This window comes from Chamaea fasciata, unplaced genomic scaffold, assembly GCF_029207755.1.
Source record: "Chamaea fasciata isolate MVZ Bird 193981 ecotype frontalis unplaced genomic scaffold, bChaFas1.0.hap1 SCAF_1, whole genome shotgun sequence".
Lineage (NCBI taxonomy): Eukaryota > Metazoa > Chordata > Aves > Passeriformes > Sylviidae > Chamaea > Chamaea fasciata.
The window spans coordinates 45,969,953-45,987,759 of record NW_027094086.1 but is presented as its reverse complement, the minus strand read 5'-3'; the positions used below and the strand labels follow the sequence as shown (position 1 = coordinate 45,987,759).

At 41.5% G+C, this 17,807-nt stretch overlaps 1 protein-coding gene and 1 long non-coding RNA gene across 4 annotated transcripts in view; one reads left to right on the top strand and one right to left on the bottom strand.

The window, feature by feature from the left end:
* Window positions 1-8,306: 8,306 nt before the first annotated feature.
* LOC136288701 (uncharacterized) lies at window positions 8,307-16,537 on the top strand. The gene is made up of 3 exons (XR_010720554.1): window positions 8,307-8,390; window positions 10,754-10,968; window positions 16,390-16,537. It is a non-coding gene; the product is annotated as an uncharacterized lncRNA (long non-coding RNA).
* The window catches only part of CHST9 (carbohydrate sulfotransferase 9), an 86,970-nt gene continuing 84,576 nt past the window's right edge, over window positions 15,414-17,807 (bottom strand). For all 3 annotated transcript variants that reach the window (XM_066182156.1, XM_066182164.1, XM_066182172.1), the window contains one exon: window positions 15,414-16,917. In XM_066182156.1, coding sequence (XP_066038253.1) covers window positions 15,820-16,917 — 1,098 coding nt within the window. In that variant the 3' untranslated portion in view covers window positions 15,414-15,819. The remainder of the gene's footprint in view (window positions 16,918-17,807) is intronic.

Below are 17,807 nucleotides of genomic sequence, written 5' to 3'. Positions count from 1 at the left end.
TGTTCCCTCGGGTCCTAGCGTTGGTCACCATAGGGAAGCAAACAGTACCTGCCTCTCCACTGCCTCTCATGAAGAAGCTCTAGTTTGTGAAGAGATCTCCCCTCAGTCTCCTTAGCCACTCTACATATGGCTTCCACTCTAGGACCTTCACCCTCCTTGTAGGCCTCCTTTGGATGCTTTATGTAATTCTTACATTGTGTTTTGTTTGTTGAAGTTGCTAAATTGAATAAAGTTTTGACTAGTATGATATGCCAAATGGAGGCCACTGGAAAATAGTGTTTAAATTAGACTGTGATGCTGTCTGTTGAGGAAATTCACATAGTCATTACTCAGTGTCTCTACAGCGTGAAAACAATTCAATGAAAAACAGCCCTTCATGTAATAGGAAAACGCACAAAGTTGCCTAAGGCCCCAGGCACAACTATTCATTAGAGAATGCACAGAAACTGTCGCTTGAAGAAGACATGGTTGAGAATGAAACAAAGTATATAGAAAATCTGGCTTAGAACTTTGCATGCTGTAGAATATGTGCATAAGTTGTATAGAAAACATTGTAAGGAACATGTTCAACTGTGAAATGAGGTTAAACTACAGATAAAGCCATGCAGGAACAGTGAAAAATCAAAGTTCAGTATGATCAGCCAGCCTGTACAAGACACATTGCACCAGATAATCCTTCTAATCACGAGTAAACAGTGCCAGATCTGAAGAACCACTCCAGGAAGCCACAGACAGAAAATCCTCCCTGAGCTTCTGCTAGGAGATTATAGATAATAATTTACAACAGTGAAAAGCAAGTATAATGTATAACACTATCAATTAAGGATGCCCTAGACAAATTTGTAGACACAGCAATAAAAAACTCATGTCCATATATTAAATGCTTACCAATCAGAGGTGGTGGCAAATACAGGCTGTCATAATGTACAAATGTAGGTGTTTGTCTCAATTTGCCTGCTCCTCCTCTAAAGCCATGTGATAAAGGCTGCCAAGAGACACTCACAATTTGATGGCAAAAGAGAAACTGCAGACTTAGTGCTTGCTTTTTTTGTTTTCAAGCTTCACTTTATTTGCGTATGTCTTGAGCTCAGTCAAGGGATGGGCAGGGGGGTGGTTGGGTACAGTCATCATTACACATCTCTGCTCTTTCATTTGCTGTATTTGAATTTTCAATCTAAGCCCTTCACAACCTGCTACAGTGATTTCAGAAAAAAACTCACTTGTTCTTTGGCACCTTGTGGACTCTGCTCCTTTGGCGTGTTTGTTTGTTCACAAACAAAATTCACTTAGCAAAACCAGTAATTGCTATTCCTTTTCTGACAGATAGTGTATATCTGCTCTTTTTGATCTGCAGAGCAGATCACTGCCACACAGAGAAGCCAGAACATTAATAGCTTCTGTCACTGCTACCATTCTTATTGTGAAAGATCTTCTGGAGGATTAGACAAAGGTTGTGGCCACATAAAACAGAGAAAGGCAATGCTTCGGGCACAAACCTGGAGCGAAGTGCACTGTGCCAGCTCTGATCAAACAGACTATGTTCTGTTGAAAGCACAGAAGGCAAGGAAGACATCCCTTGAGATGGCGCTGAAAATCAGAGGAAGGCTGCCCCGGTTTATCCAGGGGTAAATTTGTCAATGCTGCGAGTTTGTTCATAGTAGTCTTCTTTTTCCTTATATATTGTCATCTTTATAAAACCTGGGTTAACTAATTTTGGACTTCTATCCAACAGTGAAATACTCCTGCTACTGAGCTCAACATAGTTAAAGAAATAACTTACAAAAGAGTATTATGAAAAATTTAAAGATGGTGTTAAAACTTAATCCATGTCAGGGTGGGGGGGCGGAAATGTGCAGAGGAATCTTGCTGTGCTTCTGCTTCTCCTTCACTGAACATTAAGTCTGAGTTTCTAGAGTAATTTCTAGGGCATCATGAATTAAAGATCTCTGTAGGAACTTAAGCCATGGTGAGAAGATGCTGCAACACGTAAGACATCCCCATTCTGAACAAGAACTTCCCAGACAGCTGAAGCGTGCTGGATCTGGGATTTCAGTTTGGTCAGTTATGGAGGAGAGGGCACAATGCCAGAGTCGGAGAGGAATGTGCAAACAGCTAATTCCAGCTAAAACAATATGAGGGAGAGGGGCAGAAAAACTCCCAGCACTAGATTCTCACTGAACAGCATCTCACTGAACAGCAGTGTGGGAAGAGTTCCTTCGCTGCTATGGCAAATCTCAGAGGTACCTGTTCTGGGCAGCTCTGTCAGACTGTGGAGTTTGTCAGCCAAGACTGAAACAGATTAAAAGAAAGCCCAAAACCTGAAAAAAACCCCACAGTTTAGAAGCGCTGTGTGTTTTCTCAGCGTCTTAGTCCTATTCCACTTGTACCCAGTGGATCTGGACTCTATCCTTCCTTATGGTGCTGTTGTTAAGCTCTTCAGCTTGCTTGACTCCTCTCAGCATCACTTCAGGCTTTTAGTTTCCAAAAGCAAAGAGGCTTACATGCATGTGCTTTCTCTCTTTCTCTTCCCCTCTCTTTGTTCTGAGTGTTCCTGTTGTTTTCAACAGATCTTGGAACTCACCAGCCAGTTTCAACTACAGCTGATGGAGGATCAGAAATCTCAAAGCTGTTTAGGCTCCTGCCAGTCCCATGGGCGTGAGTGGCAGCAGGTAACCACAGCAAAAGGGACACTTGCTGTCACTAGCAGGGCAGACTCCAAGAGGATTTGTAGAAGTGCTCTGGTGATGGAGGACTTAGTTGCTGTTTTCAAAGTGGTGCAGACTCCTAGGAGACGAAATTCCTATGACTTTCCTTGGCTCCTGTCGACAAGAGCATTTAAGAGCAGGCTGTGAGCCTTTTCAGAAACCATTTGCAGAAACTCTCAGGCTTTTTTTTTTTTTTCCTGAGTGATGAAAAGTTTCATTCTGTTGGTAGTAATAAATCCCCCTCCCCTCACCAATTTGTGTTTTGTAAGTTTTGGTTAAGCTTTGTCTACTAAAAGGATCGTACATAAAACGCCGCTTACTGAAATGTGATCTTTGCACATTTCTGAAGTTTTAATTTTCCTGCGGTGTAATCTTGTTACTTAGGTCATTCATTTTGTCACGCCTTGGTATCAGTTGGGTCCAGGTTTGGCTGCAGGGCTATGTTCTCCTGACATTTAGAGCAAGAATTCCCTGGGAAATCAGTCAAGAGATTTGACATTGCTGCTGGCCAAGCTCCAGTAGGTTTAGTTTTACTCTCCTTCTCTATTTATTGTGGAATCTGTCTGTCCACAAGCTGCACATTGAGTTCTGTGCTAGAGAAGGAGAACTAAAAGGGACAAAATGGCCATTCATTTGGAGGATTCATTCAGGCTTTTCAGAAAGGATTTACAAGAAGCTGTGGACTTAAATGACTGCTGAGCTTCCTTAGCCCTGCTTTATTACCTCCCTCACAAGACAATTTGGACTGAGTGCTTTTTTTTTTTTTTGCCCTCTCCCCCACCTCAATAGGCTTCCGTTACTGTTGGAAAAGCAAAATTAAGAACTAGGTAGTATAGGAACCACCTGGAGGGTTTTCATCTTCAGAAATAATTTAATTTGAACATGGCATGGACAGACCCTTTCCTTGGAGAAAAAACGAAACAAAACAAAAATCTTTTTCTCTCCTCCTGCCACAAACCGCTGCAATGTCGGTTTTAAAAAGCTGCATCAGTGGCACAGCCTGGCAGGATTTGATGAACTGGACAGAAGGGGCAGGGAAGCTGCCCTAGGCATTCACAGGGGCACAAGAAAGTAAGGGGAACAGCCCCAGGTCAACTGGAAATAGAGAAGTAAAGTCTCTTGTGGAGGGGGGCAGTGACATGCAGCAGCAGCACAGAGGAAGATGCAGTCAGCACTGAATGTGCTGGGAGGGAAGAACAGCCTATCATACTGGTGGTCTGTGTGCTGGCGTTGTGTAGCCTTAGCCAGAGGGACCAAAGAGATTTATCTGACTTTGCTAGGTGAGACACTGAAATTCAGTCACAGATTTTATCAGCCACAGAAAATGTAGTACTTGGTAAACACCACTGTTATACACTCTGTAATATCCAGCCATGCTTTCCTGACCAGTGTTGCTCTCACTTACAGTTCTTCTGCTGTTTCTACAGTCCTTCAACTCGAAATGCTCAGCTTCTTCCCTCACCACCCCTTCAGGTTCCTACAGAAATGAAGCTCAATCAAAGAATTGTCGAGTTCAAGACTAGATAGTAACACAATATTTTCTGTTTAACTTTGTATATTGTAGACCATTACACTTTACCTCAAGACATATATCATGAGTTCAGTAACTTATATTTGGTTAAATATATTTTGAAAAAGCATTCTTGCTTAGATTTGAAAACTCGTGGGAAAGAAAATCCACCTATTCCTTTGGTAGCTTATTCCCAAGACTAATAATTTGCATCACCAAAAATAGGCTTTGTCTCTAAACTGAGTTTGTATGAATTCATCTGCCATATGCTGCTTCTTATTATGCTGTTATCTGCCAGATTAAAAAGCCTCTTATACTTCTACTGTCTCCCCATGAGGATACTTATATAATGTGAGCAATTCATCTCTTCATCATCCTTTTGATAAGCTTAGCAGACTGAGCACTCAGTCTCTCCCTCTAAAGGAAAATCAGTAACTTTATTTCAGGTCTTGTTTGTGCCTTCTCCACTTTTTCAACATGCTTTTTAAAATGCATATTTAATATTGGTCTCCCAGAAGGCATATTCTGAAGTAAAGGCATTTCTTTTAGCACACCTGGGAATTGAATTAGTCATTCTTGCCACAGTATTGCATTGAAGAAGCCTTCTTTCTTGCTCCTCTGCAATAACTCCTGAGACCTTCTGGGGATATAGCCCTCATTCTGTAGATAACTCTTGTTTCACTCTGAGGCATGCAATTTTGCAGACATTCTGTCTGACAGGCATCACACTAGAGTACAATCCAGTCTGCTGTGTTTGGCCATCCTTTTCTTAATCTACTGATTTAAGTCATATTCAAACGATACTGGCAGTGATTCTGTATTTACTTCCAGACTTACCTGCTGAGGAAAACCCTAAAGCACACGAGGCCTCACAGTGATCCCTTCAGATCCCCCAATAGATGCCATGAGTTGTATATTAAGTACTTTCAGAGATCTCTCAGCCAGGTCTGAACCCATTTACTGTTCCCTGGCTAATGAACAGTGGTAAATGCTCTAAGCAAATAGAACTCAGTATAGCACCAAAAGCTCTAGAAACACTGAAACACACTGCTCTGTTCAGCTACCTCTGTCAACCATTGTGGGATTTTAAAAACTAAATCTGTCCTGTGCTGTTCATTTTCTTTCTTTTTTTTCTTTGGCAAGGATGAGCCTCAGTGGTGTATATTTGACATGTGGCCAAATGCTAAGAGTTTGTTCTTTGTCCAAGTTTTTTTTCCTTTTTTTTTTTAATACAATATAATGAAAATATGTATAATACATACATAGCTTCATATGTATAAGATTTATATATCTAATGGAAATGTATGCCATGAATGGCTCATGTGGCACATTCCAAGAAAGACAATTTTGCTTCAGATGATTCAGGTTATCTTTGTAGATTGCTACAGTAACTGTTGTCATAATACTATCTATTTTATAGGGGTTATCTTCCCTCTCAACACTAATACCTTCTAAAAGCTAAAACCTCGGGGCACAGATGTGAAGATGTTGATCCTTTTCCTATGCAGTGGTGCATCTTTCATTGAAATAACCAAAAAAGGAAGGTCTGACTATGTATATTTACAAGTCATTTTGTCCATCAGCTTCCAAAGAAAACATGACACCATGTTTTTCTCAAAATCCTTTCTAGAACAGTAACTTTACTTCTGACAGATTTTTGTGTTTACAACTTGGGAAAACCCCAACACATCAAGCTAGTGATACAGGTGCTGCATTTTTACTGGACTAGGAGAAAAGTTTCAAACTCGGAAATGGCAGTTGGAGCTACTCAATCCCTTAAGTGAAAATAGCACAAAAATTACATTTATTGCAGAGGACTTTGGAGAGAAAAGTTGTGGGCTTTTTTTTTTTTTTTTTTTTTTTTTTTTTTTTTTTTTTTTTTTTTTAACTTATTTGCAGACTTAATATAGAGTAACTAGTTTGAGATCATTCTTCGTGGCTTACCTCTTTAAACTCATCAGTCATCTCTTTTTTTGCATTCATGTTTTAGATAGATAGACTTGCTCTAAGTTGTTGTTTAAAGTGGATTTCATTAGTTTTATGGGGAAAACTATTTTTGTGCAGACAGGTATTGCACTGAATTAGTGTCTATGAAGGAGACAAGGCTAGTGGGGACTCCAAAGCAGGGGGTTGGAACTAGAAGATCTTCAAGGCCCTCTTCCAACCCAAACCATTCTATGATTCTAGGACACCTCTCCAGGTCAGAATAGTCTGATCCCTGTTAAAAATAGACGTAATTTTATAAGAGTGCATGCAGAGAAACAGATTTCTGAGGGGTTTATGGTTTAATGTGGCCCCTTTTGTATAAGTTTAACATGTCCAATACCTACCTGATTTTCAGTGCCACCCTGCACACTTGACTGACATGAGCACATTTGTCTCATCCGCAGCGCGGCAGAACCAACACACCAGTGAAAGGGATTCTTTTCAGCTACATGCCTCATTGGCACTGATATCCCCAGTGCTCCCACTGTGGCTTGGCTGGTTCTTGGGGTGTGGGAGGGATGGAAAACCACCCAGCCTGGGCCTCAGTGTTGCAGAGTGGAATTTGCAGAATGGTCTCTTCAAAAATTCATTTTGACTTCTGAACCAAACCTATTTAGTACAAAAGGCACAGGAAGGCACTTCCACACAGTGTCACAATGTAATTTTTCCTGTGCAATGTCAGAAATCTGTGCATTGCCTCAAAGAGTTGTTCTCTGTATACCTGAGAAACTGTAGATACTTCCAAGTATCCAAAATCATGAAGAGGTATAAAATGCATATAAAGTCCCTGTAGTCTGCAGTCTGTAGCCAAAAGAGCTATCCCTTCCCTTCCCTTCCCTTCCCTTCCCTTCCCTTCCCTTCCCTTCCCTTCCCTTCCCTTCCCTTCCCTTCCCTTCCCTTCCCTTCCCTTCCCTTCCCTTCCCTTCCCTTCCCTTCCCTTCCCTTCCCTTCCCTTCCCTTCCCTTCCCTTCCCTTCCCTTCCCTTCCCTTCCCTTCCCTTCCCTTCCCTTCCCTTCCCTTCCCTTCCCTTCCCTTCCCTTCCCTTCTTCCTGTATATTTAGTTATTTAGTTTGTTATTTAGTTATTTGTTACTTTTATTTTTTACTCAAGTGATGATGGCAAAGCAGAACAAAAGTTGAGTGTTGGAGGGGAAAATGATCACCTGAGTTACAGGCAATGTAATTAATTGGGAAAAATGGAGGCTTTAAGCCACACAGAGAAAACAATGTGAATGTAAAACAGTAGGGATCATAGTGTAGCCCAAGCAATTGGAAAAATGTGTGAGAGATTTCTATCATGATCCTGAGCAAGGTATTTTTAGACAGTAGTCTGCCCTGATTAAGTAATGAATAAATAAAAGACAAATCTTTCCCCACTGTTTCTTTGTGTGTAGAAGATACTGAAAGTCCTAGACTATTTCAGAAGTTTGGGCACACCATTGATTCACTTGGGTTTTGTGATGAGGCCAAAAAGGGAAAAAAAAAAAAAAAAAAAAAAGCCTGTGAAACCCTATAACTGTCCAGTCTCAGTGGTTTTGTTACTGTGCCAAAATAAGGGGTCAAGGCATAATAGCACTAGAAAAGCTCACTTGCTGTAGATTTTACATAACAAGTTCCCAGCTTCTCTCATTCAGCCTGTGCCTGTCTCTGCAACCAAGACAGCACAGAGAGCAGATTTTAGCTGTAAATGTGTCAGTGGGTAGAGCTTGTTTTCCTTTGGTAAATTAAAGAAATGCCTTGGTGCTTGGGGCCCAAGGGCAGCACAGTAAGTAAAATTGAAAATTCTAGCAAGAATCTCTGAAAATGTACCAAAATATTCACTCTTTTTCTCCATGTATTGCTCAGAAAGGTATGGGTTTGGCAAAGTAGCTTCTGCTGTTTCTAATTATAAGTATGTTTAGGGGTATATTTTTATACTAAAAGTCTGTTAAGCTTGACTTCCTAAGAACTGGGTCCTTCAGCAACACTTAGGAATTTCCCTTAGGGCCATCCCACTTTTCAGACGTGGCCTTTGCAACTCCCAGAGATGTGCCTGGCAGCAGCAATGGCTCAGCCCACCTAAAAAGTTTTGCCTGCTAACTTGCAGGTTGAGTAGCCTAACATACATCAGCTTAAGCTGAAAATTTCAGTCTTAGCATCACTTTTAAATCGAGAAAGGCAGAAAATAAACTGTGGACCAGACTCTGCTTGGTAAGTGTGCTTCCATCTGGAGAGTTTCTGTACTTGGGGGCATTGTCTTGGACCCACTGAAGCCACTAGGCTGGAGACAGACAAAAAGATACAGGGAGAAACAGGAGCCTTTTTGGCAGCAAGTCTGAGACAGAGAAAAAATTTTATCTAACTTTGGTTCAGTGTTTGTGTTTTCTCTGCTATTCAGGAGGACCTGCAGGGATCATGAGGATTTCCAGAAACATCATCCTCCCTTGGAGCTGAGCTTTTGCTCTGCTGCAGCCCGAGAGTACTTTGATCAGAGATACAATAGCAAAGTAGCAACTTGCAACTTGTTATTGTTCATTGTCACCTCCAGCCACAATTAACATTTCCCCTTCTCATTAGAGGTTTTTCCTCTGTCCCTTTTCTGGTGGTGGGTTTTTTTTTTTTGTTTGTTTGTTTGTTTTTTTCCTTTTTAAGAGAATAGCAGAAGTCATAGGAAAGGTGACAGCTTGTGTCTATGGCTTGGCATGCACTGTAGGGCGTAACAACCTAACTTCCTTGAAAGCAGACAGATGCTGTAAACCTCTGCCTACTTCCACCCCCTATCAAGTGTCCCACCAGAAAATCTTATCCCAAAATCTGTAGCTGTACCCATGACCAGAAGCAGGTACATCTGGCAAACTGCAGACCCGTAGACCTGGCAGCATCCTGCCCCAAGGAAGCTAAAGAAACAAAAAGAAAGGCTGTGCAAGAGGGCAAACTTGCAAATCCCTGCAAGTATTTTAGGTTTGCTTGGAATAACGTTGTGGTTCTACCACATGCTAACAGAATGTTTATGTGCATATATTTTCAGGCAGATTTAAGGTCTTTAAAGTCAAATGCAGGACTTTAACTATGTAACTCCCACGACCATTGTTGCAAAACCTTTGTCTGGGTGTTATTAAGACAGATATAAAAATACTGAGTGTGTGCACGTGCATTTATAAAATGTGCATGCGTCCTACTCTGCAGACAGCCAGTTTCTACATCCAAGTAACTACCCTGAGAAAATTAAATCTTTAGCATTTAATATCCTACTGACATGTATTTACAATCCACTGAGTATTGATTTACCTCTCTGTGTGCTGAAATGCCCTGATAAACCTGCTTTGCTTCTACGCCTTATATCTCAAAATGCTGTTTCTTGAATGCAAATTACACAGGCCACTCAAAATTTACAAATCTTGGGAAACAAGCAGTACTGTGAGCTTTTGTGGAAAATGTGGTTTCTGCAAGGAATTTGAGAGGGAAAAACCCGGCAAACCCTGAGATAGAAGTAATTTCTACATGACTAGGTCAAGACATATATGTGTGCACAGATGGTGGCTGACAGTACCATACTCTCAGGCTTATTAGTGCAGCCTCAGTGCCATGATAACATACATGTGCTGGATTGGAGGTGGCTTACACTTATCAGCTGAGAGCAACCTGGCAATCGGTCTCACCCATTTGCTGACATAATTAGAGACGGAGGGAAATTCTGTGTGAGGAGGCAGAGGAAAGGAAGTGACAATTACACATGCTAAAAAAAAAAAAGTTATGGTCACAGCCTTGAGATTTTCCCTTTCCTTTTGTAAGGACTCTTTCCAGCTTCTAATGGTTGTTAATCACATCATTTTTTGAAGACAAAAGGAAGAAAGCAACATAATCTGCCTCAATGCCACATCCTCATGCTATTTGTAGCCTCCACAAGGTCACAGAAACCATGGCTATGTTAGTAGGAGATAAATTCTGATATGTTCTAGCATGCCAGGTAAACGAGCCTGTCACAAGGGGTGGCAGGACCTCAGAAAGGGCTGGGGGAACATGGCCCTGGGTATGGGGTCATGCAGCTCCGGTGTTTAGGACAAGGCAGGAGTTTGCATACCAGGATGGGATCCACTTGCTTCTGCAGAACCCTCTAGTTGAGCATCACTTTATTTACAGCTACTGCACCAAAATAAAACAGCTTCTCTTTCATCTGGGCTCAGAATAAATTGAGACAGCAAGATTCTCACCCTGTCTGCTCTTCCAAAGGAACCGGAGGGACACTTTCCCCTGGTTGGACATCCTGGCACTGGTTTTATGCTGAGGCAGTGCCTGGATAGGCTTGACAGATGCACAGTGTTTTGAAACAGAGCTTGCATTCTTAAGGCTGCCAATTGCCCAGAACAGAGCTGAATGATGTGTTTCTCGGCTGGAGAAAGGCTGGGAAGTCCCCAGCTTCCTCCAAGCTGTTGGAAGTAAAGCATATGGAAAGGCAATGAACATCATATGAGTTAAATTCCATACTAATACCTAATTTCTAACCATTGCTCTTTAGCCACACAGTTTAATGATTTTAGGAGAAGACACATGGTATAATTTCATTCCATTTACAGGACCACTTTAACAGTGGGGACACCAATGCAGAGAGCATTTCACGTTTGTCCAACAAGTGAGTGAAGTTATAGAACCTGGATGAAGATCCAGATCTATCAAGTCCAAGTCTGTCACTCCAGCCACAAGCAGAGCTACATCTAACACTGAAGAGACATGTGGAACTCACTTCAATTACCTACATTGCCAAAAGCACAATTGTTCTCCCATAAAACAGGTATGTTTATGATAACCAAACAATCTAAGACATTCTCATCAAGCTAAATAATACGACTGTTTCCTGAATCCACCCACTTATGCACATTTCTGAAAGAAAAGCAATCCCAGGTATCTAGGGGTATAAACAGATGTCCTTTGCTAAATCAGATAGTTCCATCTCCCAGTAGTGTGTGTGCCTGCCCTGCCCTCTGAACTGTACATTAACTGTACATTAACAGGACAGGTGCATCCATATTTAAAAAGTTAGTTAAAAAGACTTTTCTGATGTATTGTTAGCCTTAAGGCCCATACAACAAAGATGTTTATACGTAACCCCCATATACAATACAAACTCTAGAAAAACATTTGCCTCTCAGACTTACTCAAAGTGACACATTGCAATTTTCAGTTGAATTTAAACTACATTTAAAATTAAAGCAGTGATCTCCAATGACACATCACCAAGATAGTGCTGCCTGAGGCAGGAGTAGCTCCAATAAATTTGGCCTTTTGGGGGAGTTCCACCAGAGGAAATTTCCAGGAGTATGTGCTGTGCATGATTGCACTGTGGCTGCACACCTCTGACTTTCAGCGAGCAACAGTTTAGCAGTTGTTTTAGAAGAGATGGGCACAATGGCTATGTCTGAGCTTTGCAAGCCAAATATTACCTGGAAAAAAGAAGCTGCCTTGTGTTGATATATATATCAGAATTTGGGAATGCACACCTATGAAGTTTAATTAATTTATTTTTTTATTTATTATTTAAAAATTTTGTTATTAAATAATTTTGGTTTTATTAATACTGATTCATTTTTAGAAGAAAGGCAGATGTAGAGCATTAGGTTCCAAAAATAATTTTTAATTTCAGGAGGGATGCATGACTGTCTAATGTTTGGAAGAGACACATGGGCCAAGGAAGCACTCTCCTGCCATGCCAACCCTCCCACAGACTCCCTGTAATGCCTTTACAGCACATTAGACTTGCTCTGACAACTGACCTGCATTAGAGAAGTGCTTAGAGATCTTCAAATGAAGAAATGTTCATAACTAAAAAGCATTTACTGTAATGAAGCCCCTTGAAAGAGGCTCTGCATGCCACAGCTGATCTCTAGTGTAGATGTAATCGCACTGAATGTCGTGGAGTGTATTTTCATTCCTCTCCTGCATGCATTATATATAATTTTCTGAATAAAACAAACATCTGTGCACAGTTGTGGAGATGAGATTTTGTGCTAGTTACGGTGGATGACCTTCAGTTTTTGTTTTTGCCCAGGATTCTTACAAAATATAAAGAAAGTTATAATGCAGCCTCCCACTTTGACCTTTTAAATTTTACTTTTAAAAATAGAGGTTATCTTTTATGCTGCAAATTATGCCTTTATCTCTTATAATCCCATAAGTCAGATATCACAGTCCCACTTCAATTATGCTAAACTCTTATGTTAATTTTAAATCATGTAACTTAATTCCTGGCAAAGCAGGCTGATGATTTTCAAAATGTGGTTAATGAGGCAAAGTACAATCTAGATTCTGCTACTGAGATCATCTGAATCCCTTAGGTCGCTGAACATGACTATGGAGAGGTTCTTCTTTACAAAAGTCTGGGTTAGATTTTCAAAAAATGAATTTTTAAGTGCAGTTAGGGGCTATGAAATTTGAAGTTGAGCGTACAAAGAAGTTAAATTACTTTCACTAGAGCCATAGAACAACAGTGCAGCTAAAACAATTACGCCTCTGTGCACATAGATGCTTTAAAGGCCTTAACTAGTGTCCTCCCCTGTTAAATCACAAATGCAAGCCATACCAGATTTTCAAGACGAGTCTGGGGACTGATGTTCATGTCCATGTATGTATGCAAATCAATGTCATTTTCCCTATCATTTGCAGAAACCAAACATTTGCTAATAATTTATTTCAATCCCCTCCTTGACTTAAACAATAGCTTTATCTAAGACCTGCTAGTAGATGAAATCTTATGAGACTGTGCAGCTTTTTCTATGCAATTAAAGCTGCCCCCCAAATCTCTGTCATTCTCTGATCAGATAGGCAGAAAGTTTGCCACTAAAATGAACTCAGTCTGAAGCTTAAGTTCTTCAGAGACTTTGTCATTTACTAATATTAATTTCTTTCTCTGAATTAAAGTATTCATATCAAACTTTTCTATAAATTGGCCTCCATTCTTTATTAGCATGTTGCACTTTTTTTCCTCGTGCTTTTTTGAAAATACTAATACCACTAGTGTGCTATTTTTTGTCTGTAAATTATGAGTTAATTAACATGCATCCACAAGGTTGGTGGACATTTATTTTTTATTTAAATTTACTATATTCAATGGTCTTCCTGTAAGGCAAGAGAGACTCACTAAGGATTTGAGGTTGAATCCCATACTTACAAGAGCAAAGAGTCTAGAAGTCAAATCCAAGGCAGTTTTCACATGAGTTAGAAGGTTGCACAGTACAAAATCAAAACTTTCAGGAGCTTTAATGTTCTGAATTTCAGAATTCTTTAATGTCCTGATGTAAAGTCACACTTGAGAGTAACAGCCATAAAAATGCATGGTCAAGTTAAATAAAAAATAGATCCTGCTGGGTAAAGACTAATGTGCAGCTCTGGCACTGTGGGGTGGAGCCCACAGGAAAACCAGGAGGGATTCCTAGCAGGGTAGGTGGGAGTTGAACACCATCCTGAGTTAAAAGCGGTGGATTTTTGTCCACCTGCGGAGAAGCATGCATGGGGGAGGTTCAACTGTCAGAAATCCCCTCCCAAACACTTCTGGGTGTTAACACCTGTGAGTCCACCCATGCACAGCAACAGCTCACACAAACAGATGTGTGTTTACCTGTCCAAGGCATCCTTGCAATTCTCACTGGTGCTGAGCAAATGCATCTCCCCACATCTCATGCTGATGGATGGCATTTTGTTTCTCCTCTTTGCTCCATGGCCCCAGGGAACAGGATGGTTTAAGCTATGTGTGCTGCCAACCACACAGCAGAACCCCTGACTTGGGCTGCCCAGTGTGCTTTTACCTTTTCCCCTTGAAGTGGCTTGTCCTGCCACAAGGAGAGAGGTGCAGAGCCTCTTTGATTATACTCTGGCACCATGGAGACTGGAGGTGGCTTTTTTCCCTCTTCTGAGGAGAAAAGTGAGGGAGAATCAAGCAGTGAGAGTATCCAGGAAATGGTCTGGCCTTTCAATTGGGACCCACAATTGCTCCTGTGGAAGGACTGAATCTCTATGTCATACTTTGCTTGAGATGAAGGAAAAGACAACAATAATAGCATTAATTGTGACCAATGGTTGGAAACAGAGGAAAAGGACATTTTATTTGCATCGCTTTCCCATCAGGCCGTTTCCTCACCCTACAACTTGCTATATCAAGACACTGGAGCAAGATGCCCCAAACCATTTCAGAAAGAAAGGCATAGATGTCATCTTTTTTTTGGAAGGGCATAGAGACTTTTCCCTATCCATTTTAGGGGTCTAGTCTAGTGATGGACTTGACTATGGTCAAGTCTCTGGACTAGTGTTAGGTTAATCAATGGTCTCGATGATCTTAGAGGCCATTTTCAATGGTTCCATGATCCTATGATTTTGCAGAGATTTCTCCTCCCCCTGAGACACCCTAGCCCACCCATTGGGCAAGACAGGTTGCAGGAACAACTGCATGTGTTGGTCAGGCAGTACTTGTGGGAGGAGAGGGAAGGGTAGAAGGCATCTATTCCTTTTCAAACCAGGACTGTGGAATTCTGGACACATCTTCCTCCAGGACAAATCACCAATACACATTCCACCACATAAAACTGCACCACGCACCCCACTCCTGGGGCTCGGTGACTACTGGCAAGGCAGGCAAGACAGCAAAATACAGGTGACTTCAGGAAGCTCTGGGGGCAGAACCAGCTTATAGGTTTGGGAGGCAATGGACACACACACCTTCTCTGTAACAGATTGCTCTGAGCTGGGCTGATAATCAGACCCCAGCAGGCCGAGGATGGTCACAGCAGTTGCATTAAAGGTGCTTCTCAGTGCAGACCTTAGAATATCCCAGAGCTGCCATGCTTAAACTTTGCTTTTTTCACCAAAAATGAAGACTACCATGAATATTGGGACCACAGTATGCATGATTCACGTGTAATGATGCATCCACTGTGCATTAAAATCTTAATTTTGTTGAATGCAACAGCTGTCTGAAAGGAGGGTCATACTTGTCAACTCCAGTGCATCAATCAAAATGACGTAGTGGACTGGTCCTTCACAAGCTAATCCACATTTTCTCTGCTCATCAACTGAGCTGCTGTGTTATTTTTAGTTTTATGCATTTGTATTCGAGAGCGTCCTTCAATCAAAAAATCAGGTCTTAAATTTGCTACAGTCTAATAGTAATCAAAAATCCAAGCCTTGTGACTGAAAACACTGTAAACATTTTAGAAAATTAACCAATAATTCTTTATTAATAAGTGACAGAAAGTAAAAATACATTCAAAAGTATTTTCAAAACCCATTTCTAAAGCAAACACAGCAAAAAAAAGAATCATGCCACTCTGATTTTTTTTTCTTAAACCATTAAAAGAACATTAGGTAAGCAAATACAACAGCTGTCTGAGCTACTGCTTCCATAGGATAATCCATAATGGTAAAAGCAGCCTTTTCAGGTATTTTAGTGCAATTTATGCTGTTTACAGGTCTTTTTTTTCTTTGCATTCTCCATAATTTAATATCAATTGATATCACTCTAGTTTATAAAATCCCCACTAATTCAAGACAACTCTACTTAGCAGTAATATTGTTTCCTTTCAGGGCTAATATCGAAGTAGTTGTTTTGATTCCCAAAATGATAAATATCTAATAGAAGCCTAAAGGTATTCTAGTGCTATACAAGTGGTGATGTATAATTGAACATTAAGTAATCCAAGTAATAGAAGTCATAGGTCAGCTGTCTCTCCTCCTTAGACAATTCCTTTAAATATTGCCTCACTACTTCTGTACTTGTTCTCTCGTCAGAGGAATGTCTGTCTTTGAATTTAGGGAACTTCAGACTGGCTGGAGCACCTACCAGCTGCAGAAAGTAATTGGCATCTTCTTCCAGGGTTTCAAACTTTCCTACAAAATCATAGTTGATGAGGCAGGGATAGCAGAGCTTACTGACTTGCTCCCAGTGAATGTCCATTCCTACTGGTCGGTGAGAATCTAACAAATATTGGATAAACTCTTTGAACTTAACTCCCGATCCTGTTTTCAAAGCTTCTTCATCTGCATTATGTCTATACTTTTTGATTATTGCCTTCCCAAATACGGGATGGTAATAGCTGTTTGGATGTTCAAACTTATCCCTGAAGGCAGATACCAGCCTCTCCATAGGATCACGTACAAATATAAACTTGGTGTACATGTTCAAGCGTGTGTAGATCCCTTTTAGGTCATAACTGTCCAATTTCCTTAGGTGCTTTCCATAGTGCACATCATCATGGGAGATGTTGTTAGCTGAAGCAGTGAGTCCACTGAGCACCATGAGGACCCTTTTCCAGTTGGAGCAGCCTGCTTTCGGCACTTCGCAGTACAGAACCTTGTGCCTGTCCTCCACGTAAATCCTCGACACCAGGTGCACCAGGTGGGTTTGCAGCTTCTTTCTGCTGTTGTACTTCCTACAGAAGTCCTGCAGGAAGGCCCTGCGCTTTTCCTGGGTGCTGTCTATGTCCTGCCACTCACCACCCTTGACAAATGTCTTGTTTAATGGGTGCAGGGCAGGAGGCAAATACACCCCTCTGAACCAGCTGTGAGGGGACTCACTCGCCTTCTGCTGCTCAGGCAGTTGGCTCCCCGAGGAGGCAGCGACCACACTGAAAGGGTCAGCCCTGCCCTGCCAGTGCCTGCTGCTTGAGATAGCCATCTTGTGGTTACTGAGGTTCACAGGAGCACTTCTCCTCCACGCTGCTTTCCTTGGCATCCCCAGAGGCTGGAGTGTGAAATCCTGCAAACATGGAAAGGATCAGAGCTTAGAGCACAGTGACAGTCCAGCCCAGCACACTCATTTTGCTGCAGCAGCAAGGATGGTGGGGTGTGCTCGTAACCAAGCCACATATGGTACTACAAAGTCTCTTTTGAGGTGCTTGATCAATACACCTAATTTAGGAACAAACTGGGCTAATTACTGAAGTACGTGCTTCCGAAGATTACCTGCTGACACACAGTAGGTCTTCCTACAAAGATAAATAGCGCAAGTCACACCACTTAAGAAATCAAAAAATGGGTCACATAAGGGGGGCTGATAGTCCTGGTAGGGGTGGCCAGGCATTTTTCTCTACTGAACACAATTTCCCCTGTGACAACTGACACTGGTGGAGTTGCACGGTCACTCTCTGGAGAGCACTGGCGTCATCACAGAAACAGGTGTTGGATCTACTCCCACCACTGAGACTTGAAGCAGCCCTTGTTCCCCAGTGGTGGTAGGGGACAAACTCAGGGGTCCTAAACAGTTGACATCAGTTGGTTTGAGCAGGGTGTAGTGACAGACAAAATCATCCCCACAAAATGATCTTACTCTCACCTGCACACAGAGAGATGATGGCAGTGGATGCACTAGACTGAATGTACACACAGGTGTCCGTGCCACAGGTGCCTGCACCTGAGCTGCTTTCACAGCTGATAAGGAAAAATAGATGCCTTTGGAGCCTATTTCCTCTGACTTACTTAAACATCAACATTAATGACACCAACTAACTAAACATCAACTAGTGACCCTGCAAAGAATGTGAAAAAATGAGACTTTCCTCCTAAACATCTCTTTGTATGTCCCCAGCCATTGTGCAATCCACAAACTACAGGAACAGCAAAGCTTGCATCTGTGTTTTGAGATCAAAT